The sequence below is a fragment of the Sinocyclocheilus grahami genome, unplaced genomic scaffold (genome assembly GCF_001515645.1).
Source record: "Sinocyclocheilus grahami isolate Dianchi unplaced genomic scaffold, SAMN03320097.WGS_v1.1 scaffold1108.1, whole genome shotgun sequence".
In the NCBI taxonomy this organism is placed as follows: domain Eukaryota; kingdom Metazoa; phylum Chordata; class Actinopteri; order Cypriniformes; family Cyprinidae; genus Sinocyclocheilus; species Sinocyclocheilus grahami.
Window position 1 is genome coordinate 316,597 of NW_015506287.1, and position 27,466 is coordinate 344,062.

Below are 27,466 nucleotides of genomic sequence, written 5' to 3' on the forward strand. Positions count from 1 at the left end.
TGCAACATGGCGGCAGACCACATCAGCGAGCTGGCGAGCATGGACAGCTCCAGCAGAAGCGCTCGAGCCGCTTTCTGCAGCGACAGATACTCTGTGCTGGTCATTGTTGGACAGACCGGTCCGGCTGGATTTGTGGATTTACTCGTGTCAGAGACTGAAAGAGGTAAAGTTTCTTCTTACTGTGGGGTGGTGACTGAATGAGAGCCAGCGCGCGCTTCCCTCGCCCATCACTCTGAGCTTACAACGAGAGAGAGAGAGAGAGAGAAACAATGTAGCAACTTTAGTAGTTTCTTTTTGTAGCTCATGTTGCTGGAGTGTTATTATTAGCATTATTGTTATTATTTGTAAAAAAATATCTTAAAATATAGAGAAAGAACTATAGTTTAAAGTTTCTCCGACTAGTTTAGACGTATTTTTTAAAAAGGACTGTATTGCTTGTTATCCAATATAAAAGCCTGATGAGTAGATGGTATGCAGAATTACCACTGAAAGTCTTGAAAGCTGTCACATGGCATGCATGTAACCAAATATCAGCTCCAGAGACTCCCTTTTTGTTCATGTGACCTTGACCTCTTGTCAGCTGAGTAGGATGAATGCCCACAGAGGGCTCATACATAGATATTATTTACTGTTGAACAGGGGCTTTCAAGCGTGGCATGAAACCTGTGTAGGATCTTAAATCAACACGGGGAAGTTCTTCAAAGTTTGACTCGGCAGACTAAATAACAGTCTACTGTCCTTGCCTCTGTTTACAAAGATAGCCTATGTTTCCTATAATCTCAGGTGTAAATGATGGTGTTGGTTTTATAGTATTTCATGGTTCTTCTGTGAGATGCTTGGCCCCTGGATCCCAAAGCACTTGAAAAGACCCAGTCTGCAGAACATAAATAATGCAGCTGATTTACTTCAGCATGGCTAAGCCGACGTGACTTCCCTGTTCAGACAGTGAGCTTGAAATCTCTCCCAGCCTGCAATCCTCCAATCTGAACACGCCCTCTTATGAAAGAAAGATAAGCGCATTCATATAGCAGCAGATATGCATCAATGGCTTGTTTTCTCTGTTGAAAGTCCCTGAAAAGCGAAGCAGTTCTTTTGCACAGTTATATATAGCCAGTCTTGTGTTTGCAGACTCTCCTTCCTCATTGTGCTGGATGGTTCAAAGTTCATCTTTAAAATGTGCGAGATACATCTGCCTTGTTGAAAGAAAACTGATTAGACTGGCCTAAGCTGGTCTTCCACCCCTGCTGGCTTTTAAGAGGGGGTTTATACACTTTCTAGTTGGTAAGATTGGGAGCCCAGGCTGGTTAGAGATGATTGTGTGTGTGCAGCTGGGATTGCTGTTGTTATTTTTCTTTTATCATCTGCTTTCCTTTGATTTTCTGTCTCTTTATCTGTGACTATACACAAGGGCCGTGTGACTGATATGCACACATCCTCTTTGTGACTGTTGCCAGCGTTTCCTTCTCTTCCTGGTGGCAGCTTCCACCTCGGTAATCGGACAGGAATACGATTTCTTCTGTCTTAAATAGAGGTTGACCGATAGTGGATTTTGCCGATACCAATAGCTAGGTTGGACCACACTGGCCGATACCGATTAATTAACCGATAGTTTTGAAGTTGATACTGAACAAAAACTAAAATAGTGCTTTATTAACAAAAACAGTACTGAACCACACTAGTAAAAATTATAATAATAATAATAATAGTAAATAGAGATGAACACACTCTAAAAAGGAACAATACTTACACAGCTTTCATTAATCTTAATGCTACAAATGGTCTCTTATTTTAAAGTGTTACCATTTCATTTCAACTGTCATGCATAAAGATGCACATCTTTAAATATATACACAAAGGCTATAGCATTAAAATTGTATACATATGGATGTTGTATGTATACTTTCACACTTTAACTGCTTCTATTCTTGAACACTTGATGATTATCTAATCAAAATAAAAGCACAGCGCTGAGTCTAGGAGAACTCACCGGTATCACACACACTCCGGACGCGTCGCGTTCAACTCGAGCAGCGGTTTAAAACAGTTTATTTAATCACCAAACGGACACAAGTTTACTTCAAGAATGAACAATTTGGCATAGATGAGCTTGAAGTTGGGTGTTTAAAAAGATAGTTCCAGCAATCAACTATCGGTGCCGATTAATCGGCAAAATCGACCTCTAGTCTTAAATGCTGTCAGCGACTTTAAATAGGAAGGAATTCTTCTGTTGAGTTGAACCGCAGTCATGCCGCTCGTTCTGCATCTGCAGTGGTGTGTTTTTCGTCATTTTGGCCCTTCTTGAGCCCTACTGAGAGTGTGACCGCAGTTCGTAAATCATGAGCACTTTCTGCACCACTTTCATTAAAACGTGATCAGCTCCCACACTTCTTTATCCTTATAGCTAAAACACACTTGTGTGCAAACGTAAGTGTGCAACGTTTGTTCATAAGACGTGAATGACGAAACGTATCGTGTGGCTTCTTGAGAAGCGCCTGATCAACATGCTAGCAACCCCATAGTAACTTGCGTATCAACACGTAGCCTATAGCTACCATTGTTGGAAAAGTTACTTAGAAACAAGCTACTTTGTAATTTGAAGTTGAGATGTAGTCACATTTACCATTGTTTTCACAGCGAAATCTAGTTATTTCAATAGAAATCCATGCGATTGGGAATTTTGTGGCAAAACATTTAAAAGCGTAAATTTTGGGTTGGGTTTGAATTAGGGCTGCACGATATTGGAAAAAACTCACATTGCGATATTTTATTTTTCTGCGATTTTATATATTGCGATATGAAAAAAAAATCCCCAGATGGCTTGAAAAGCTCTATTTGGAAAAAAAATAATCAATGATTGGGGTGATTTTAGGTGAGTAAATCAGCATAGAAAATAAGCAAATTACAAGCATAGATAAATATAATAGAATAAAGATACAAATGAAACAAACAGTGCTTTACATTTTTCAGGTAAGTCTAAGGGTGTATTTACACCAGGAAAGTCCGCTAGTTCACTTGCTTATTTATTATAGTGTTATATTTCAATTCACAAAGAGCATGTGCAGCATTTTGTCCAAGCAGTAAAAAAAGGACACATTTAATTTATAATTTCTTAAATCTCATTTTGTTAAAAAAAATAATAATAATCGTGAATCGAATCGAATCGTGAGTTGAGTGAATCGTTACATCCCTAGTACATAGAGTCTCTCTCTTGCCCCCACCCACCCATGCACGCACGCACGATAATATCATGTATCGGTGATGTCACGGGCTGGCGATATGACGATTTGAAAAATGACCATATCCATAGGCCAACACTAATGCGCTTGCCGTCTCGGTCTTGAACAGGAGCTCTTCACAAAAATGAACCGAAACTCAGCGAATATTTTCCTTACAGACATGATGAATATATCTATAGAAGGCTTTAAATGACTACAAAACGAAATAATTCAAAGCCAAAACACAAACTCTTATTATTAAGTAATCCGTAAACAGGGCTCACAAAATCGCTAGCCCGACGTCCCGGGGCTATTGTGTTTTCCAGTCGGGCTACCAAAAGCTATTTTAAATCAACCCTCTACGGACACAATGAAGCTTGAGTCGTCATTGGCTAGTAAATTTTAAATTTTACTCGCCAGACTTTTTACATGAAATGCATGAACGATGCAACTGAACAAAAAAAAGTAAATAAATTAAACAAAACATACTTTGTCTGTCTGAATTATTCTTTATGGTTGCATATGGATTTATTCTACCATTTCTTAGCAAATGGCTTTCTCTTGCCACTTAACCACCTCTCCACAGCTGATGATGGATCATACTGCTGAAGCTCTGGGCCTTCTGTTGAAATGAGCATCAGGTCTGAAAGGCGTGAGGATGTGAGACTGCTGCGGACATCTGATTTTATTCTCTTTTGGGCACTGAAGGGTCTTTTGCAGTTGTCAGAGCTGATTGGCAGAACAAGAAGAATCTGAACAAGATGAAGAATGTTTTGCATCTCATCTCTGTAGGGTTGCTTCAGCAGCAGCGTCTGGTACAGGCCCAAGTAGGACTTGACACTCGCCTTTTCAAGCGTCTCCATTCCCCAGGGATTTCTTCAACTTAACATCCAGATTGAACAAGCTTCTCTCTGAACCATTCAGTGAGTACCCTCAGCTCCTTGTTGCCGTACAATAGTTCAAGTTGTTTTCTGTCATCAGGCCACTTGTCATGGTTGAATATTGCAAATGCTGACATCACAGCTTGTGCATTTTGATCTTTGTTAACTCCAAGCAGGTTATCCAATTTAGCATGAAGGTGTTTCTCACAGGCTGAACATACATGCTCCATCTGTTTTCTCAGATTGTCCATCAGGCTCTCTCTTTCCCCTCTCAAGTCAATGTCCTGAAAAGTTGTGATATGAGCACCAGGAGTTTGCTTTTCCAGACACTGTGTGATGAAAGTTTCCAGCATACCATCTGGCAGAGGGTTGGTTTTCATGTAGTCAAGACTGGTCAGACAGCTCTCAACTGCAGCAACAGCACTTGGTAGGATGAGTTCTGCCTTCTGTAGAGTCTGACTTAATATCGCTATCTCATGCAGCACATCAGCCAGGTAATGACAAAATGCAACAAACTGCAGATCCCTCGTGGTATTGAAAACCTTTTTCCCTCTACCAGCAATGTCAGCATTGTGACTGGTTTGGGCCAAATTCTCCATATGAATGGCAACAGCTGCATACTGCCCAGCTTGGCTAACAAGATCGTCTTTTCCTCTCAGGAAGACCTTCAGTGCCCTGTTTATATGAGGCACCCAACGTGTTCCTTTTACTGGCTTTGGTTTGTAGAACCTAGATTCAAGGTCTTCACAAACTGTCTGAAGTTCTCTGCTGCTCTTTGGGCTGAAATGGTAGGTTTTCCAAATCAAGTGCAAGGTGTCATTTACACGACTCACTAAGCTCACATCTTTAAAAACCCCAAGAAGTGCCAGCTCCAGCATGTGAGCCATACAGTGAATGTCTATCAGTTTTGGACTGTCCACTCTCAGTTTTGCAACAACACCAGCTGTTTGGCCCATGTTCACATTTGCACCATCAGCACAAAATCCAACAAGCTTTTGCTTCCAGTCATCTAATCCAAATTTTGACATTGAGGATTGAATGCAGTCAGTCACACCATCAGCATGAGCATGTGACAGCTCTGTGACCGAGACGAGATGATTTACTGGCAACCCATCATGTAAATACCTGACATAGATAGCTTCATTTTCGTTCACAGAAGAATCTGTTGCACCATCAATTATGACTGATATGTACTTGGACTTTTTCACTTTATTTTTCTCTATATCCTGTAAATCTGCGGTAATATTTGAAATGAGTTCAGCGCAGCGGACATCATTATCATACGTTGGAGAATTGTCCAGGCCATTTTTTTTCTGCAGCATAATTAATGGCTTCATCTGAGTGAAACTCAATTCCTCCTTTGCGATATAATATGCTGTATTCATTTTTACAGAAAGCTCATGTTTCTCTGCGCTGTCATTTTTTTATTTATTTTGAGTTTGAAACCCTTTTGCGATCGCAGATTCCTCAGGGTCTTTGCTTGAAGCCATCACACTATCACGACAAGATGCATGTCGTTTGCTGTTTGAGTGCGCTGTGAGATTTTCACATTTGAAACTGCGCGATCCTGATACAAAGTCTGTTTTACCGGCTAAGCTAGGTTTTCTACTGCAGTACTTGCATATCATCACATGTCAGTTCTCTTTATGCAGCATCTCTTTCTCTTGCGTTGAGTGTGCGTGTGATAGAAAGCGACAGAGGGCGCTGTCAGCTAAGTGGCGGTGTTTAATGCGGACTGAATAGGCATTGAAATTATATCTGTGCTTAATTTATTCTTTGCATCTAACTCAATCACCGGCGAGTAAAATCAGAAAATTGACTAGCCATTGGCTAATTAAAGAAATTTTTTTAGTCGCCTAGTGGGAAATTTACTCGCATATGCGAGCAATTTACTCGCATTGTAGAAGGTTGTAAATGCAGCTCTCCCGCGGGTCCTTAAAAACTCCTAAAGTGAGTTGTATCAAACTTAAGGCCATAAAAAGTTTTAAATATGTTAAATGGTATAAGAAATGTCTTAATTATAATTTCAAGAGGTCTTACAGTTGGGGACAGAAAGACAAGAGTCGCGATACGGCTGGATTAAACTTCAAAAGGCAATGATGTCATTGAATAAATATGAGCGCTGCACGTTTCAAGTCAAAACGCGACGCGGATGTCTTTATTTAAATGTATCTGAAAGGAACCGACTGTCCTCAGAAACGTGTCGTTGGCATTTTAATTTCATTTTACCTATAATTCCTGATAAAGCAGCGTTTATGAGCACGGAGCTGCTTTGTGTGCAGCCGTTACCGGGGAATCCGCAATATTTCAGCGCTCCTAAAGCGCCACCTTGTGGCAGAGAATTAATTTGCATTTCCAGTAAGCCTTTCTTTGTGATTATAATACAAAATAGCAAATATCAACTCATGTTTTTACGCAGCGAACACAGAGTTGTAAATGAGAAGGAAGTTAATGTGCCTTCTAAAAATCTAAACAATTAAGACGGTAATATTTATACATTTTAAATTTACATAATTTATATGCTTGATTTATCCCTTTTCATAAAAATCTGTCTAAAGGCTGAAATGCTGTTGTATTAGATTTTTTTAATGCGCATCTTGTCAGAAAGCCGGTTCTGTAAGCAGCGGTAAATCTCCATCATGTGCGTGCTTTCACATTGAGCAGCATTAACTACATGAGCTGGTCAAAAAATCGCGCAAATATGAATGTGGTTTTGGGCAGCTCGTCAGTGAACAACGGCTCCGTGTAATTAATTCTGCTCAATGTGAAAGCCCGCACGTGATGGAGATTTACCGCTGATTACAGAACCGGCTTTACTGATAAGATGCGCGTTAAATATCGCATGTGATTTATCGTGCAGCCCTAATCTGAACTGTAAATCATGTAATTTTATGGCTCAGTACTGTATGTTACCATAGACATTGTCCAACCCCACTTATACTGTTCATTTAACTTGTGTAGCTCTTAAAATGGGTCATAAATTGCCTTAAATTTATTTTTAAAAATTCTGTAGATACCCTGTAAATGGTGAAATAAAATTCCTTCCTTCATATTTGTTTATATTTGTGTATTGAAAAAAATTGATTGACATTTTAAACTCCTATCTGAATTTCTATATTTAAAAAAAAAAAGGTATTTTTTTATTTGGGCTAGTTCAATTTTCGGGCTACCAAAATCTGAAGAGAACCTGCCCGAAGGGCTACCAGGGATTTTGACATTTTGCAAGCCTTGTTAAAGATGCATTTCTTTCTAAAGGCGCGTCCAATGATGAGATGGCGAGTCAGGATCATCAACTTAATTGCGACACTGACTCATAAAACACTAGTTTATTAATGATAAATAATTCAAATATCTCATTACTATTTTTATCCCAACATAGTCATGGTCATTTTTGCGGCAAGCTTTAGCCTATTTAGCGCACTCGCGTCACGTTGCTGTGCGCCATGGTCATGAAAACTCATCATTTGCATGTGTTTTTAAGCATTGTGGTTTAAAAACTAGTGATTTAAGCCATTGAAATGCAAATAACAGCACTATAACAGTGTCTGTTTCTGAGCCTGATTTCTGCAATTGGGTCGGATCGAGGTCGGGTCATATTCACACCTTAAACGAACCGTACCAGAGTTTGTTTGGAAGCGGACCGAGACCACCTCTTCAGCTGGGTCTCAGTACGGTTGTTTGGTCCGCACCCGAGTGTGATTGCTGTATTCACACCTGCCAAAAATGTCCGTATCAAGAGGGGAAACGAACTTGAGTTTGATTCAATCGAACCAAACAAGACAGGTGTGAATACACCCTAATACTATTCAGGTACAGAAATTGAATAATCAAATGTAAAATAACACTACATAGTCTTCACTGTATAAATTCAATCTAATAAATCTGTGTTAAAGCTACAAAAGTGTTTTGTTGTTTGATCAACATTCATGACACCGAAAGCCTCCGGAAATTTAAACTGCTGTGAACCAATATACTGTTACACATCCATTTTCTTTCTCACTTGTTTACCTTCACCTAAGCCATAAGCAACTGTGTTTACAAGGATACTTGCAGAAACATGCATTTTGACAATTTCGCGCGTATGTGTCATTTCAGGCACAAATAGACGCGGAAGTGAATGGAAGTCGGTGTTCACGTGCATCTGCGTGGCTCTCACCGTGTACACCAGACATGAGCGGCGTGACAAAATACTATAGAACCCATTATAATCAGTGATGCCGTCTACACTGGATGCGGCGTGACACGACAAATCCCCCACAGCCTCGTTTAATTTGACGAACTGACACAAAGTTCAAATGATTTGCAGCGGTCACTTTTCGCGTTCAGTATAGACAGACTTTAGCTGTTGCACGCGGAGCGTGTCACGTCCGGTGTATTCCAAGAAAATGATCAGTATAAATTTAACGATCAGTAAACATCGCACATCCCGCGATGTCGATGCTGAAACGATATATCATGCAGCCCTAGTTTGAATTTGTCAAACTAATTCACCATGTTGACCAACAGAAAGCTGTTTGGTTTGAAAGTGAGTTTGAGCTGTGCTTTAAACATCACTAAACTATTGGCAACAGACTAGTGGTCGACCGATATGGGGTTTTTTTGACTGCCGATATCTTGGAAAGCAGGGTGGCCGATATAAAGCCGATATCATTTTATTTTAATTTATATTTAAGAAATTTGAAATAATTTGAAAATGGATTAAAAATAATTGTGTAAAATAAACATACTTATACTTTAGAAGACAAAGCATTTTCACAAATAAATAAATATTTAATTAAAATTTAATTAAAAAGAAAGTAAACACTGTAACCAACAGTGCACACGGTATTCTGGGAAGTTTGTGTGCATTGGGAATCATATATATATATTTTTTTCAAATAAAGCCAAGGTAGCACTCATTTTACATACAGCACACAATGAAAATGACACGAATATGACCGTGGGCAAATGCATAAAGCACAGCATAATTTGAAATCACTAGTTTAAAGTTTGTATATCGCGTGATTCCAGTGAAGCTGAACTCTCCACCTGTCTGCATTAAATTTGCACGGACCGACCGTCACGCAGAAAACTTGCGATCATGCAGGATACAAATGCACACCTCACAAGATCTCAACTAGATTCGATTAAGACGGTAAGGTTTGTGAAATTAAATGTTCATTAGTCATTCAAAGGTTTGTTCAAATGATTTCAATGTGTATTTGCTGAATGCTGACAGCAAATGAGAAAGTATTATAATGTTTGCCTTTCTGTTAATAATAATATTAAAGCAATTGTTATAATACTTTTTGTATACATTTTAATTCCTTTGTTTAACAGTTCTATCTGATTATTAGATAGACTTCTATCCATATTAGACAGAACTGAACGATGACCGTGAACATGAGGGGGGATGTGACCAGTGTGTGCTCAGCGCCGTCAAAATAAAAGTCCTGCCTCGAACACATCGGCCAAACAGAAAAACTTATCGGCCAATGCCGATATTTGAAAAATGCCAAATTGGCCTTGATGATATGTCGGTCATTTTATTAAAAGATTTGTGTATGGACAACAGTATTGTCAAAACAATTCCCATTCACGTGGAACCGTGAAAACAATTTAAAAATACTATTATTCATGCCAGGCCAGTAGGTGGCGATGTCACTTTATAAATAAACACTATGCACCTACACACACAGCTTGTAGACTGAACACGAAATATGCATGCTTCATGGATTTAACAAATTCATGGTTTTATAGTTTAAAAACAGAAAAACATAGTTCAAAAACTAAAAACCTGTTTTAAAAAGTTTGTATTTGCAGGCCCCCAAAATGTCATTGTCGCTTAAATGTATGGCTAAAATGTAATGCCAATTTTTACTGGAAAACAGTGTCATGTAAACACCCACTAAAATGTAGCTAAATGCATTAAAGCTAATATAAATGGCAGTATATTTTAAATATATATCAGACTATCAATTTATGTAGTATATATTATGAAACGGCTAAATTTGCTATTTATTTTAGTTTTTTAATAAATGGACTTGAGGTTGACATCATTAAGCTTGAACGGATACATTTTAAATAACTATTAAATACAACAATTAAACTAGAAAACACAGTTTATAAAACCCACAGCATTTAGCTAAATATTTCAATGGAAAAAAATATGTGAATTATTGATTTGAATCTTCTGATTAAGTTGATTCACTAAAATAAATTGGACTTCCGAATGCAACATATGAGAGAGACATTCCATAAGATCCATTATTTCCTGAGCTTACTTGTTTCACGTCTGTTTTTAGTTTTTTTTTGTCATGCTATATCGCTAATCAGAGGCTACAAATGCTAGGAAAACACAAAGAGTACTGCCAAAGTATATTGCTATTGCTACCATCCACTATACTGCTGAGAATTTGGGCAGTACGTGAGGAAAAACACGCAGTCATTGCAGTAGTAGAGTTCTATTTAAGTGAGTCGGTGAAAGAGGTAATCTTATTATGCCTCGGGGGGACGTTTTTTCCAGTTAGGTATTGAATTGTGTATAACTTCTCCTCCTCTCTGTCTTTGCATTATTTCTGTCCCGAGAACAAAAACTCAAACCGACTTTGACTTTGACCTCTTGTTTGGTTATAAAATATGTACTTAAAGAAGAACGCTGCTTGGTCTCATGTTTTCACAAAAACTCTGAAAGTGGTGGTTCACCTACTAATTTCTTTCACCACAGACACTGAAATCTCTTTAAAAAGGTTTAGAAATACAGTCTGTGTCAGTGTCTCTTGGCCCATGGACCACAGGATGCTGTCTGTCAGTGAAAGTGCTCAATGTCAGTATCTTCTGTAGACAGTGAATGTGGTCCATGAATAATTGAGCTTTTGCTTGTTGACTGCAGTCTGACTGGTTTCATCTTTGTGTAGGTATTCGCTCCTGGAACGTCGACTTGACCGCCTGCAACATAGATGAACAGCTAAAGCTGTTTATTTCAAGACACTCTGCTTTCTTCTCTGAAGACCTCAAAGGTAAGAATAAAAAAATCTACATATGAACTATTTGCTCTTGTCTATTTTTTATTTTTTTTTGCATTTTCTTTTTGGAGGGAGATCTGTGAAATTGTGTGGGATTTATTTAAATGTTTATCTGAGAGTATTATACGGAGACCCTAAAGGGACATAGTGATGGAAAGGTATTATAGGATAAAAGGATCAAATTATAGGCTATTCCAATGATTTTGCATTCTCTCTTTTCGTAAAAATTTTCTTTAAGAAATGTTGCATTCCCTTACAAAACTTTCTTTGTGAGTGAACACAAAGTTTCTTGGGTGAAATGCAAACGTTTTGCCAGTGAATGTAAAGTTTCTTGGGTGAAATGCAAACGTTTTGCCAGTGAATGTAAAGTTTCTTGGGTGAAATGCAAACGTTTTGCCAGTGAATTTAAAGTTTCTTGGGTGAAATGCAAACGTTTTGCAAGTGAATGTAAAGTTTCTTGGGTGAAATGCAAACGTTTTGCAAGTGAACGTAAAGTTTCTTGGGTGAAATGCAAACGTTTTGCAAGTGAACGCAACGTTTCTTGGGTGAAATGCAAACGTTTTGCAAGTGAACACAACATTTTTTTGGGAGAATGCAAAATATTTTACAAGTGATTTTGCATTTCTTTAAGAAATGTTGTTCCCTAGCAAAACTAACATGTCCTTAATGCACAAAGAAGTCCCTTCCAGTCAGGCTTCAGACTGGAGTAAGGCAGAAAAGACCGGCAGCTGATAGAACAGCTGAAATTCTCCAGGCCTAAATCATCTTTACCACTTTATATTAAACCTGTGCCGCCCAAGGGAGTCCTCAGAACCCTGTTAAATGTGTCTTGTATATTCTTCTCTTTTATCTCAAAGGCACAGTGATGTGCATAAGTGATGTATTGATGCTGAGTGTGAGTGATCATTGGCTGGTCTGATTCTTCTCTGACTTCAGCAGTGGAGAAATAATTGAAATCTATATTTTTGTTATGGATACTAGATATAAAAATCCTTTGTCTGGTGGATTTTCAGCAGTGGATTAATAGATACTGTCATGATAGGTTAATTAACTTGTGTTAGTGAAGTGTGGTTAACACGCAAATTAAACCGTCAGGCTATAGTTTGCAGTTCACCTGTCACCTGCGTGTCAGCTTTGCTGAAGTAGTTCAGGATAGACAGTATTTGTCTTGTATGCATGGTCATACAGTGAGGGTTAAATCCGCAGTGGCTTTTCATTTTTAGCGACCAGCTGCTGCCATCCTGGCTGTGAGCAATTAACGGTTTCAAAGTGGATCTGTACTGGCTAGTGACTTTGTTGAGGTGCTTACAGCACATCATGTTTTCTTTGAGAGATTGATCACTTTCCGATCACTTCCGATAAGTTTTGAAGGTTTGGACTTGTAGAATTTTAGCATTTATTATACTATTATAGCATGTATTCACTGAAAGGCAGTAATACAAAAGCAAAGTTTTTGTATTTTTTTTTAAATGGTTTTTAGCCACTTTTTTCTTATTTTTTTCTTTTTAGATTGATATTAGGTCTGTCGTGATTCGTTGATTTTTATTTTACTATTCGATTTTAAAAAATTCTCCCAACTTCATTTTGCTTGTGTCGACTAACCGGCAAAATACGTGGTGCATTTCACAGACGAGAATGTATAAAACACATTATTAGACTGTTTCCCAAGGCTGCATGATATATTAAACTCATTTAAAATCATAATTAAGCATAATTGCGAATTCACAAACGCTACAATTTAATAAAATAATTATATGCGATGCAGTTCTAATACAGTATATGAGCCTTAATTATTTACATGCGTGTAGGTTAAGTACGTGCGTCACACAGCGGCTCCGTTCACAGTAGTTCCACAGGAACTGTTATCATTTACACGTGTGGAGCGTCTCAAACTCCATCTCTGCATGTTGTTGTGAGTTTGGGTTTATTATAATGTTCATCTGGGAATGCAACGTGTGCCATTTCATCAGATTTGTAAGGTAAATAATTTATAAATCTACGCAAACTCAGGAGAATGCATCGCGGTTTCAAAATAAAAGCTCAGGCCCTCACTCTGAGTTTACATGTTTTGATGTCCACATATTCATTTAATTACAGTGACTATAGCATTTCTGTCATAAAGAAATGGCCAAATATTAAAGATTAAGTAGACATTTGAATGAAATGGTGCTTGGTCAGTATTAAACCAAGATTAGCTCGCACAGCAATGTGTAAAAACAATTGTCAGGCCGTTGGCGCCCCTCCAGGCCTTTGTTGTAATGCGTAATGTACATTAGCTATTGTTTATAATACATTATGTATTTTAACAGTTTCGTTCAATAAAACCATATGATTTCTTGCCTTTGATACTTTATTTGAACTAATTATTATTGCCTCATTGCTATTATATATGTATTTTAAGTCATTTTAAAGGCTGTTTTTCACGTACATGTATTTTTATTACCACAAAAAAATTTATTATAATTATAGGGCAAGTTTTTGTACTTATTTTACTGTTTTTTTTTCGGGATCTACTGGGATAGTGATAAAGATCTACTAGTCGATCGCAATCGACGGGTTGGTGACCACTGCTTTAGAGAAAAGTATTATCTTTCCTATTTTTTCCCAAAATAGGGTGTTGTGAGTATTACGGAGTACACACTTAATGTAATGACTGTTTAATTCATACTGGAAGCCGGAGGGTGCCCTTGCGCAGAAACTCCACATATGCATAGTAGAAGTAATGCTCCAGGAAGAAGTATCCAGTGATCGCTGTAGCTGAATAAAACGCGGATAGAGAAATTTTAATTGAGGAAACCTGAAGACAATAAACATGCGATTGCACAAAATATATGGTATTTGTGTTCTTCAAGCAATCTTGGGTATTTTTTATAAGGATAAAGTATATTTATAATGCAATGCTAATCGACATAGCCTTTATCATGGTATATAATGCTATAAAATAGTAGGATTTCTGCCTTATTCTGTGATGCGAAACCACGTCTGATCACAAAAATAAGTTATTTCAAACACTCGACTGTTATGAAGTTAATATGGAGAAAAAGCATGTCAATAAATTAAAATATCTTTGTTGGACAACAGGTTTGTAAACGACTCATACACATGTAAAACTGTGTCGCACACGTGCTACTGTTGTACATTTACTCAAGGCTCAGACTGATTTTTGTGGCACTGTACAGCCCTATCCAAACCTGTTCTAGATTGTAGAAGGAGCTGCTCAATTTCACGTCCGCCTTCCTTCACGTCACTCCACACAGTCGCACACAGAAATATGTCAACAACTAGACTTTATCGTTATTATCGCGGGAAGACGAATTCTTATTGTGTGGAGAATTCTTACCGGTATATCGCAAACAATAAGATATCGCCCATCCATAGTGGCAGCCCTAATTGATATATTTCTAAATATAGTTATATATAATTGAATTGAATTTCACGTCGATAAAGACCCAAATAAAAAGCAAAAAAATCCCGTATTTCTATGTAATTGTTCTTACAGGCTTCCATACAGTGCAAAAGTGAAGCCTTTGGTCATAAGATGATAGTTAAATAAGAATAAGATAAGATTTGGTTCATAATATCTCCTATCCTGACTTGATGTGAAGTAGACTATCTGATCTGAACTTCCCCTCAGGCTCAAACTGTTCTCTTCATGAGCGTCACCTCATAGAGGAGTCCTCTCAAAGACCCGTCTGTGACTGTAAATGTCTCTGTGCCCAGAACAACACTGCCTTTCAGTGTGTGTTGCTTAAGAATTAATATTTTTGTGCTTTTAAAATCACAGGGAGCTCAAACTCTCAGTGTTTTGATTTGCCTTGTACAATGAAGGCACTGTGTTGAAGCAGCAGAGTTTGGATATGATTGGGAAGAAGTTCCCAAAAGTTCTCTATCAGTCTTCCACCCATAGGGAAATGTGGAATTCAGTCATAAAATTTACATACATTTATAGATTTACCTTTCACTGCAGGTCATATTCTGTACTTAACTGTTCATGTGACAAATCTCGAATCTGGAATCAAATGGAATTTTCAATATAACGCAGTATGTCATGGAATTTGGTGAATTTGGAATAAATAAAAAGTTGGGCTGTACACTTCAGAGCGATATGGATCAGTGTCGATGAATATTAAAGCGCAAAAACATTTTATTGTATTTGATTTAAAATTGTCGTCATACATGCAGAAACTCAATGTTCTTTGTGACAAAACATCAAAATAAAAGTTTGGTTTAACTTGTAATTGTCAAATGTATTACTACTGCACAGTACAATGTACTTTTCAAAGTAATAATAATACAATTATTCATTTATTTTATTTTAAGGAATACCATTTTTTTCTTCCATATTTTAACCGTAAACCTCCTGCACAAAATTTTTTTTTTTTTAGTTGGTTACATTTGAAAAGTTTTGTCTTAATTTTTGCCACCATGTTCAATAATAAAATTGTATTAAAGGGGTCATATAATGTTGCTAAAAATAACATTATTTTGTGTATTTGGTGTAATGAAATGTGTTTACGCGGTTTAAGGTTAAAAAAACACTATTTTCTACATACTGTACGTTATTGTTTCTCCTCTATGCCCCGCCTTTCTGAAAAGTGTCGATTTTTACAAAGCTCATCGGTCTGAAAAGCGAGGTGTGCTGTGATTGGCCAGCTATCCAGAGCGTTGTGATTGGCGAATACCTCAAGCGTGTGATGGAAATGTTTCGCCCCTCACCATACTGTGATGCCCTGTCCAGCCAAAGCCATGATTCAAAAACATTAAAACCCATTATAAATGAGCCATTTGTTGCATCCAGTGGGGACATGATTACGGATTATAATGACTTCTACTGTCTTTTTACGCGTTGCGTTGCATCGCGCCGCGTAAACATAAAACCCTGTCTGCATTTGTGATTGGAGAAATTACAAACAACAAACGCTACTCTACACTGCTCAAAACTCACGTTTGAATCGTCAGTGGTAAATTCTTCAAATATAAAAAAACGTACTTACAGACTGTGAGTCAGGACTGCCGGCATTGTAGTCTACTCTCCCAGGATCAGGAAACAGTCCTCCATAAAATGTGCTGCACACATCTGAATATTTGAGTTGAACTGTTCTGGAACAGTGTTGTAAATACAATTTAACCACCGATTTCTAGTTGTGTCCTCTTTTGGAAGGCCAACAAAGTAGTTTCGCTTTCAGGCCGGCGGATTCGACGAAGGAGCGGCCAGAGGGCTTGCGGCAACCACATGTGACGACCCCGGGCTGGACTCCGCTTCGTCCACGGTGAAAGCCGATCCGGCGATCCACAGCACGAAGTTGTTGTTTTTCCTCCGCAACCAGCACGGATCAGCTCCAGGCATGACGAAGCGGATATCGTCCTCTTTTGGAAGACCAAACAAAGTAGTTTCGCTTTCACAGCGAAACACACAGCACCTTCACGACATTCTTTCTTTGAGTGAACATTTGGGTGGCGTTTTGCAAGTCTTCCCACATCGTGATGTAGATATGTGGGGGCGTGTTAGAACGAGCCGTTTTAGGTAGGTGTGGCTGACTCTTAACTTTTATAAAGAATATCTCTTTGGATTTGAGACTTTAGTCTTTGCAACTTTACAGATCTTCTTTATGCACCAAGAGCTTGTAACACTCCAAAGAGAAAGGAAAAATTGATATCGCATCATATGACCCCTTTAAATCTTAAATGAAAAAAAAAAAAGTAGTCCCTAAATGAATGAATGAATGTCTATATTATTTATTTATTTTAAATTATTAATCCAGAAAAATTAAAACAAACAAACAAAAATAAAAGGCCTACACCCCTATAAAGCCATGTTTATAGTCTTTAAATAGTTATTTTTTCAGTTGGTTACATTTTAAAATAGTAATTAAATTGTTAATGTGTTATTCCTTCATTTGATTACCACTGAAATGTTCATTTGAAATAAATAAAAAAAATTTAGGCCCTGTCATTGTAAAAATGAATTATTAAACTGATAGTTGATTAGACATGATTTTTTGGTTTACTAAAAGTTTTACTAAAATTTTAAAATTAAACCATTAAAACATAATCCAGAAAAATGGAATGGAATGGAGTTTTGGGGAAAAATAATTAAATGGAATTAAAACAATGACAAAACCCATCACAACCTGTGTCCAGTCTTTACCCCGTCACTGGCCACTGTCCTTCAGTCTTCCTGTCTGTACACACTGGCAGCATCTGTCACTCGGTGTGTTCATGTTGGCTTAGTTCCCGCTGATTGTGACAGGTATACTGACCCAGTCATTTCCAGCAACACATGCTGACTAATCCTGACTAATCTTTGAGCAGCTGTTCAGGAATGTCACTGGCAGATCGCTCTGATCTCTGCCAGAAGCGCTTTCTCCTTCCTGTTCCTGGAAATGGGTTTATGTCCACAGTGCTGTCTGTATGGTATAATAAAACATTTTTAAATGATAAAACTCTGTGTAGGACCACATCAGTGAGTCTTCTCATCCCTCATGATGAGTTCATGCTGTCTTCTGTTTGAGGACGATGGAGTTTGTGTACATTTTGGAAGTAGCGAGCTTTTTCGCCCAAGGCAGTAGATAGTAAATCCTGTTTCTGGATCCACCTTAATCTAGAGAAAAGATCCATCTTTATTCCAGCACACGTGAAGCAGCCTTTAAATGAAATCTTGGAGACATACTTATGGTATCTGGGTAGGAAAGACTGCCAGTTTGAAAGGGTTTAAGGAAATTTTAAATTCCAGTTGGTTTGATAACTCTACATTCAGGCCTTATGATTTCCAAGCAGAAATAAAAATGGAATTAATGGTAGAATGTGGAATTTCACTGGTTTTTGAAATAAAATTAAAAAGAATCAAAAGTGGGCTTCCACTCTCTCCGAGAGTTCAGCTTGCGAGCATGTCAATGGTTCATTTGAAATGAGATGCTTATCAATCTTGTCAAATATGCACAAAAACTAATAACATTTTAATAATAGCCTAAATTAACCATGTATCTTTGGTTAAATTCATTTAATGTTATGAATTCATTAGATTTGACACCTTTTTTTGACTTGCTGAAAAATGGCTATGGAAGCTATGAAAAATAAAACTCTTTCTTTCTTTCATTTTCATTCTCTCTCTCTCTCTCTCTCTCTCTCTCTCTCTCTCTCGCGTGCTCACTCACTCACTCTTTCCGCAAATTGGTTTGTTCAGGCAGTCCATTAAAAAATGTCACAAACAAAAAAAAGTGTATCTGTATGTGGGATTTCTTTATCTTTTTTGTATATTGAGTTTATATTTACTAAATTTTTTCTTTGTAGAAAAATAGCTGTTTCTTAATGTGTCGATTCAGTTTTTAGTTTTATTCGTTTATATTTTTTAAGTTTAATGCTGTCACACTGATTGAGATCTGTTTCTGTGGAATTTTAGAAGAATTCTAAAAAACATGTTAATGTCCACATGTAGGAAGCTCCTTTTTGTTAGTAACTCATAGTACTAGTTTAACTGCTATCAAGGTATAGTTTCAGCTGTGATGTGTTTGTCAGAGCAGCTGGTCCCAGCAGAATGTCCTGAGCAGCAGATAGATCAGATTAAACCCCTCACCCCTATTTACACAAATGACAGAGAACAGAACCAGCTGGGTGTGTGTTTGTACAAGAGCCTCCAATACGTCTGACAGCGTCCCGTACACAACATAAGTAGCGCTCTGTTTCCACATGCTGTTATATTTCAGCTACGGCCCTCATGTGTCTGTTCTGAAGAGCTGTGTTCAGCTGCAGATGTGATGGTCTGTGCTGCAGTTGTTTGTAATGCGTGGCAGGGGAAGGGCCGCCACACACTTAATTACTGTTTGGTAAGATCTGAGGCATGGTGAAGGCGCTTAAGGAAAGCTTCACTGGAGTTTTATTATGGTGAGTGCTGCAAGAACGCTGCGACGCAGATTCTGTTTTAATGGCATTGATTTCTAGCTGAATTTTGGATTTGTTGGCAAGTTTCTGAAATTCAAACTTTGTATAAGCCTAGAAGAAATGTGTTTTAAGAATAGAAGGAATTCGTTTTAATATTGAAAATGTTTTATTATTTAGGCTTTCAATCAGTGTTAACTAATTTAATTTAAGCATTTATAATGGCAACACTTTAGTATAGGGACCAATTCTCACTATTAACTAGTTGCTTATTAGCATGCCTATTATTAACATATTGGCTGTTTATTAGGACTTATAAAACACATATACTGCATGACCATATTATACATCCCTAAACCTATCCAATACCTATACAACTACCTTACTAAAAATTAAATAGCAGCCCATTAGAAGTTTATTGATGCAAAAATCACAGTTAATAGTGAGAAGTTGTCCCTAAACTAAAGCGTGACCAATATTAAAAAAATTATCAGCTGGTGTGACTAAATTTTGTTGGAAGTTTTCCTAGTGTGGCTACGAAATTTTAAAATGAATTAAAAAAAATAAATAAAAAATACAATTTTAAAAAAGCATTTAGGAACAGAACAATTTATTAAAGACAAATCTTTTTAAAATAGTTTAAAACGTGTGTGCCAAGTTCTTAGAAATGTAGGCTATTCATGTTGGTTTCATAGGATTTTGATAAACGTTTATATACCATTTTCAAGAGGATTCAATTGAGTTAATGTCATTTTAATGTCAAAAAATATGTGGTGTAGCCATCATATGAAAAGTAATAACACATTTCCTTTACTACATATGAGTGTACATTTAAAAATATATAGTCATGCATTTCTTAGTGGTTTCTTTGACTTTTTTAGGTGACATTTTACCACCTGAAATCTTGTCTTTTCATGGAAAATTAATAATATGTTAGAAGACCTAATGACTGGGGTTCTCGTAGGGCTGGACGATATGGCCAAAATGTATATCACGATATATTTCTTAATTTCGGTCAATACGATATAATTCCGATATCGATATGAACACTATTAAAAAAGCCTCATAAAAACGGCCAAGAACAGCCACAACAGATGTCTGTACCTACAAACTTATGAAAAATTAATTTGCCAACTCTATGAAACCTACTCCTATAAAACTATATCATATTTTAGGAAAAAAATGGCGCAAATAAATAAATGTAAACCTTTTATTGGTATTTAGCCTTCATACAAATAAGAAATGTGAAATCACCGTCAAATAAATCTCAGACTCTCCTTATTAATATTAATATTTTTTACTTCAAACTATAGGCTAACATACCAGTCAAAAGTTTTTGAACCGTAAGATTTTTAATGTTTTTTAAAGAATTCTCTTCTGCTCACCAAGCCTACATTTATTTGATCCAAAATACAGCAAAAACAGTAACATTTTGAAATATTTTTACTATTTAAAATAATTGTTTTCTATTTGAAAATATAATTTATTCCTGTGATTTCAAAGCAGAGCTTTAGCATCATTACTCCAGTCACATGATCCTTCAGAAATCATTCTAATATTCTTATTTGCTGCTCAAAAAACATTTATTATTATGATGTTGAAAACAGCGGAGTAGATTTTTTCTAATAATTTCCAATATTGTTTAGTTTTAAATATTTATAATCAGCATATTAAAATGATTGCTGAAGGATCATGTGACACTGAAGACTGGAGTAGGCCTAATGATGCTGAAAATTTAGCTTTGATCACATGAATAAATTGTAAATAGTAAAAATATTTCAAAATGTTTCTGCTTTTGGTGCATTTTGGATCAAATAAATGCAGGCTTGGTGAGCAGAAGATAATTCTTTAAAAAACATAAAAAACTTTTGACTGGTATGTTAGCCTATAGTTTGAAGTAAAAAATATCATTTGCATATTTGAAATGCATTTTAAGCATTAGAAAGAGAAGATGAACATTTGAAATATGATCATGAAATCTTCAAACTCAAACTGTCTGTTTTGCTGTCATGTTTGTAACTGTGTTGTAGCATGCAACTTTTACATACTAAAATATAAAATAATTTCCCACCGTTTATGGTCATACACAAACTTTTTAAAAGACCACACTCTTTGCCTCTATCCACAGGCCAGAAGACCCTGCAGCACAAAGGGGATGTGCTTGAGACCCAGGTGATAGTGAACCCATCTCATGATTTGGTTTGTTCAGAGGTGAGTGAAGAAGTGCTATGTGCATATTTAATCAAATACATGGCTCAGAACTTCGCAAACAAGCATCATTTGCATATTTGAAATGCATTTTAAGCATTAGAAAGAGAAGATGAACATTTGAAATATGATCATGAAATCTTCAAACTCAAACTGTCTGTTTTGCTGTCATGTTTAAAGAACTTCTAAGCCTGAAAAGCAAGTGTCTAAGAAAGAACCTATTAAAGATGAGAAAAAGGAAGTTAGGAAGAAAGAGGAAAGGCCAGTGGCAAGTATGGCAAAGAAAGATGAGAACGTAGAGAAAAAGAAAGAACCCTTGAAAAAAGATATTGGTGCAAAGCCCAAGAAAGATATTAAACCCGAGTTGAAAAAAGAGATTAAGAAAGAGGTCAAACCAGAAGACAAAAAAACTACCAAAACTCTGGTGAAGGATGTTAAGAAAGCAGCTGGAAATTTGCCAGGTAATGCAGAGTCTAGAAAGCCAATGGGCAAGAATGGCTCACTAAAGAGAGACTTGACGGTCCCTAAAAAGGATTATTTAACCAAAGGGAAGCCAAAGCCAGACAAAAAGGAGCCTGACAATCTGAAACCCTCAAGTGCAGAGCAGTCAAAGACATCTACACCTGAGGACATTACTGCTCAGTTGGAAAAGTTGGGTATTGCAAATGAATATGGGCCATTGCAGGATGTTGAAGGCAACCCTTTGATCTCAAGAACTGAATGTGCCTCTGGGAACAATGACAAGCAGGTGAATGGCTCTACAACAGGTACTGATGAAAGTCCAGAGAAGTTTCGCAGTATGGATGGGGCCCCTGGCTCGAACAGTGCTATTGGACTTCCCTCCCCACTTTCAAAGACTTCAAAGAGTGAGAAAAGTGTTAATTTTGATATCACGCCAACAGAGCTTGATGGATGCCTCAAAGACGACGTCTGTACAAGCTCAGATGAAAAAACCCTTGAGTTAGTTTCCCCCACGGACTCTGGGAAGAACAGTTCAGGGCATTACCCACAATCTCCTGACAATTCTTCTCAGGTCTCTGGGGAAGATTGCAAGGTAGGCCTCAGGAACTCTGGTCTTGGTTTTGACGACAGTCAGCAAGTCTGCAAGAACTCAATGGCAGGTTGTTCAAGAAGCAATATAGAAAACAGCTCCATATCATCGCAAGATAGACAATCAAGCTTTCTCTCCTCAACTTCTTTTAAAGATACTCTACCCGATGGCTCTCCCAGCATCACTTCCTTTCCTGCAGAGGTTGGCTCTCCACACTCCACTGAAGTAGATGATTCCTTATCGGTTTCCTTTGAACAAGTGCCTGTTTGTCATTCACAGGAAGAGATGGGCAGCTTGGCATACACTAATGGACATTTAGCAGACCGTGACCCCAAAACAGATATGTCTTTACCTTTAAAAACATCTCATAATAGTTACCACACATATGACGAATCTGAGAATCACCTCTTTGGACCACAGATTGACATCCTTCCACATGATGTTGATCTATGTCTGGTTTCACCTTGTGAGTTTAAGCATCACAAATCTCCAGAAAACCAACAGGGACTCTCCTCGGAGGTTGCTGCCCCAAGTCCTAACCTCTCTCTGGAGCCCGGTAGACTGCCCTACCAGTGCAGTAGTAGTGATCATCAGTCTCTGGAAGGTCAGGAGACGACGCCCTCTGTCAGCGTCTCTCTCATCTCGGTTTCTGATTCTGATGTGCCACCAGCCACCGAAGAGTGTCCCTCCATTACTGAGGACTTGGACTCTGATGAGGACCCTAGTGACATCTTTCCACCCAACCACCCTCATGACCATCCTAGCAGCCATTCGGTACACCACAATTCACAGCATGTCACTGAAGACCCTCCACCTGCCCCCATGAAGGACTTACCACCACTGCCACCCCAGCCCGGTGCCTGCATGGCTGACCCAGAGGCTGATGGTCAGGGTAGATCCTCCAAGAATGTAACATCAAAGACCAAAAAAACAGCACCTGTGTCCACAAAGACTGCATCTGCAAACATCGTAATGCAGAGTGGGAAGACAAAGACTGGTGCTCCGGTGTCTGCCAGTGGAACTATTCGGCCAACGTCCAGTCTGGACACCAGACCTGCATCCCGCAATGCTATCAGCGGATCTAGACCAGTGCCTTCAAAGTCTTCATCCAGTAAGTGCTCATTGCTTCTTCTAGAAATATGACTTGTACATATCTTGGGGATCTGTTAGGATATTCGCCTAGTCAGTTAGTGAGACTTATTTTTAGAGATGATAAACTAAAGGGAATGAATTTAAAGGCACAATATCTCTGACGGGATTTTAACATGTTAACTGTAACCTTTAAATTTTCTAATAGGTTGCATCTCCAAAGCTATGTTTACACTGTCAGTCCATATCCAATTATTTGTGTATCTGCTTGAATTCTGATCTAAATGTCTGACTGTCCTCATTATGTATCGCAACTGTTCAGATGCGATTTGTGTGTCTTGTGACTCTGTTGCTTTTTACTGAATATCTGCATTGGTTTCTACGTAAATGACGGTGCATTGGTATGCCTACGCTAAAAAACAACAGCAACGGGGTTTGCAGTATAGATGTTGTATTGCAACATGAAAACATGTTGTAGTTTTTGCAGGATTATTACGTCTTGAGGCAGCAGGAGAAACGTAGGAAGCTGGAATGCACATTTTGTAGACCAGCGGTATTTGTAATTTTTCTCTCGACTTGCACTTCAAAACAACACAACCTTGTTTCTGCAAAGAGATTCTGCTTATTATCTGATGTGTTTACGTTTTACGTTGCATGAGAAAGTGAGATAAGCAAAAAGCTATGCAAATTTCAGTGAGCGGTCAGACTGAAACCGACTTCCAGAAATGTGATTTGAGTAGGATTTCAAACCACATATGAATGTAGCTTGAAACAGATTTTTTTTAAATTGTAGGCCTATTTCATGTGATGTTTTTGCCTTTCAAAATATGATCGGATTCCTATCGGATATGCACAAAAATTGGATTTGGACTGACAGTCTGAACAAGGCTTAAATTTATGCCCTTAAAAGGGCTAATGCTACAACCATCAGTTGTTACAATTTAGGTAAGACATCAACTGCCTTCAAGACAATCAATTTGGTCAATGCAAACCAGTGACCTGAACTCTGAGAATATATTGTCCATTTGTTAGTTCACTGGTGTTCATTGAACATCTTTAATAAGAATTCTAAAACTTGAATCAGACCAACCAGCTCCAGTGAATAGCGGAAATACATTTTATGAAGTGTTAAAAAAAAACAGAAAGGCCCAAAGCTTTCCATTTATATTGGAATGGATAAATGGAGGGAGATCAGTAAATCTGCTTTGAAGTCCAAATGTGCATAGTGTTATTGCTTTCCTTTGCAGGTTCTGTCGCTGCAAATTCAAGTTCAGTACCCATCTGTTTGGACTTGGCATATTTGCCCTCTGGCTCAGCAGCTTCCACTGTCGATGTGGAGTTTTTCCGGCGTCTCCGCTCATCCTGCTATATAATTAGTGGAGATGAGCCGCACAAGGAGACAGTCATGAGATCTATTCTCGACTCTCTTTTAGAGGGCAAAGCATCCTGGCCAGATGTTCAGGTAAGTAGATGTTTTATTTATTTATATCACCTTTCCCAAGCTCAGTAGAACATAACAAGTGTACATGCCCTATGTAGAACCTTCTGAATAATCCATAGTATTGTTTATCCAATTTTAAAGGAATACTTCAACGTTTACTCACACTCAACACGTCAGATCTCTATTGAGGTTGAAATTCACACAAACGACAGAGAGTTACTTGACCAGTTCACTGATTAATAGTTGTTTAATAGCTTTTCTGTTCACCTACAGGTGACTTTGATCCCCACGTTTGATTCGCTGGCTATGCACCGCTGGTACCAGGAGACCCACGAACGGCAGAGAGATCTAGCGATCACGGTACTTGGGAGCAACAGCACCGTAGCCATGCAGGACGAGACCTTCCCAGCATGCAAAGTGGAGTTTTAAAGACACCCGAAGAATCACACCCCTGCCTGTCTCTAGAGCACTTCTGTTCACTTTCAAAATGTTGTCTCTCAGTTTCTCACGTTTTATCTTGAGCAGCAGGACGAAGCAATTCAGTTCCATTCATCAGGATTTACTTATCTGTAATGTTAACACTTCTACACATCTACACTTGCTGCTTATTGAAATGTTAGTCTACTCTGTTCACACAGAATCCTATGTTGCCATTTATTTTCTTTATGGCTATTTTTAGCAGTTTTACACTTGTCCATGTGATTTTATTCATTGCATCTTGTTGATTATCTAGCATCAAGTTTCATCTGAACAGTTTACCATATCTTATGGTCCTACATTACTTATACATTTTGCACAGTTTTGATGCCATTTGGAAAACTATGGCAGAATAGAGTCAGACATGCAGGTTAACACTTGATATTTTTATAAATGGCAGATGTATTCCAGTGTTTCACTGTACAGATCCTGCACTCCTTAGTATAATTTTTTTTTTTGGTCTGTCAGTGAGACCTTTAGCAAGTTTGTTTTCTTCTAGAGGGAGAATGAGGGCAATTAAAATATTATGTTTTGTTTACCAGAACTGCACCGCCTTTGTCAATACATGAACAGACACAGCTATACTGGCTAGATAAACACTTCTCTAGTACAGTAATTTGTACCAAATGCATTTCCAGATTAAAACATTCAGTGGAAAGTGTGGTTTCGCAGTGTAAGCAAGATAAAATTTTAGTGCATCAAATGACTTGTGTGTGAACACTGTAGCAAAGTTAAGTATTTTTTGTGAAGCGTATATGAAAATGTATGTAGTGAAAGCCAAGAAACATTTTAATTCTGCATTTATTAAGAGTGGAGAATATTATAGTCTTTGCGTTTTTTGTCCCACTTACTTGGCTGCTTTTGGTGGAGACATATGTGTACAAAGCTTGAATGCCTTAATGCTCTTGCCATCATCGACAAACACTAAAGCAGCATATCATTCATGACACTTAATTTGAGTTATGAATACTTTTTGCTGATCACCTTGCTTTTCTGATTTTTATTGAATGTCATTTAGACAAGCTCAACCAATGTGTACGTTGTCACAGCACTGCTAACCTTTCTGAGAAATAAAATGTTTCATTGTGATCAGGTGGAGACATTTCCATAAAAACATTATCTTATTTGTTTGGACTTTTATAAAGCCAATGGAAAAAGTGAATGCTTTACCTTTTCAAAATTGCACTTTTATTTTATTGTATTTTTTTCTGAGCTGATAAAATTGTTTTTCTGAGGTACAAGTATTGTTAAACTATTTTCTTTTCTTTTCTTTTTTTTTTTACATTTCCCTTACAGGGATAAGCCAGCCAAAAAAGAAAACAAATATCATATCATAGCAAGTGTAGTAAATGTCACTAACAGGCTTAAATGTTTCAGTACTGAATTCCATAAATGTAAGCATATTTTGAAATGTTAAATAAAATTTGTAAATTATGAATGGAAGTACCGTGTTTTTTTTCCATTTCTTTTTCCTTTCTGCAATGGTGTAAGGGCTATGAAAATCATCCAGAAAACTGCACATGTCTTACAGTATGCGTTACTTTATTTTTTGCTGTCATACAAATTATCTTAAAGGGGTCATATGATGCTTTTTTTAAAGATCATTATTTTGTGTATTTGGTGTAACAGAATATGTTGACATGCTTTAATGTTCAAAAAACACATAATTTTTCAAATACTGTACATTATTGTAGGTCCTCTATGCCCCGCCTCTCTCAAACGCTTAGTTTTCTACAAAGTCCCTCCTTCCGACAAGCGCAGTCTGCTCTGATTGGCCGGCTGACCCAGTGCATTGTGATTGGCCGAACACCGCAAGCACTCGTCGGAAATGTAACGCCCCTTACCATAATCACGAGCTTCATCTTTCAAAATAAAATGTAAAGACAGAGCCCGAAAGGGGAACAAAGTCACGTGACAGACACGGTGATGAAACTGGTGTGTGTTTGCAGTACACAAGCCACGGTTAAGACAGCTGACTCCACTGTGATGTGGCCCTGTCTCTCTCTCTCTCTCTTCTGGTGTGACTGTTGAGCGTGATAGTGATGGGAAGTTCGGATCATTTTACCGACTCGGACCTTTGAGTCTCGTTCAGCAAAATGAACGAATCTTTTTTCGAGTTATTTCGTTCATTTTAGCAAAATACAATTAAAATGTTATGTGCTACTTCCCTAACACGTCTACTACTTACGCAAACGTTGATCACACTACAAACAATACAAAACTGC

General features: G+C 37.7%; 1 protein-coding gene across 1 annotated transcript; it reads left to right on the plus strand.

Annotated features, from left to right (window-relative positions):
* On the plus strand, window positions 1-26,355 carry LOC107566875 (microtubule-associated protein 1S-like). Its single transcript, XM_016252433.1, has 6 exons — window positions 1-163; window positions 10,993-11,094; window positions 21,104-21,248; window positions 21,364-23,345; window positions 24,571-24,785; window positions 25,038-26,355. Exons 1-6 carry the CDS (start codon window positions 7-9, stop codon window positions 25,191-25,193), a joined length of 2,757 nt encoding a protein of 918 aa, XP_016107919.1. The 5' UTR covers window positions 1-6; the 3' UTR covers window positions 25,194-26,355.
* The last annotated feature ends 1,111 nt before the right edge of the window (window positions 26,356-27,466 follow it).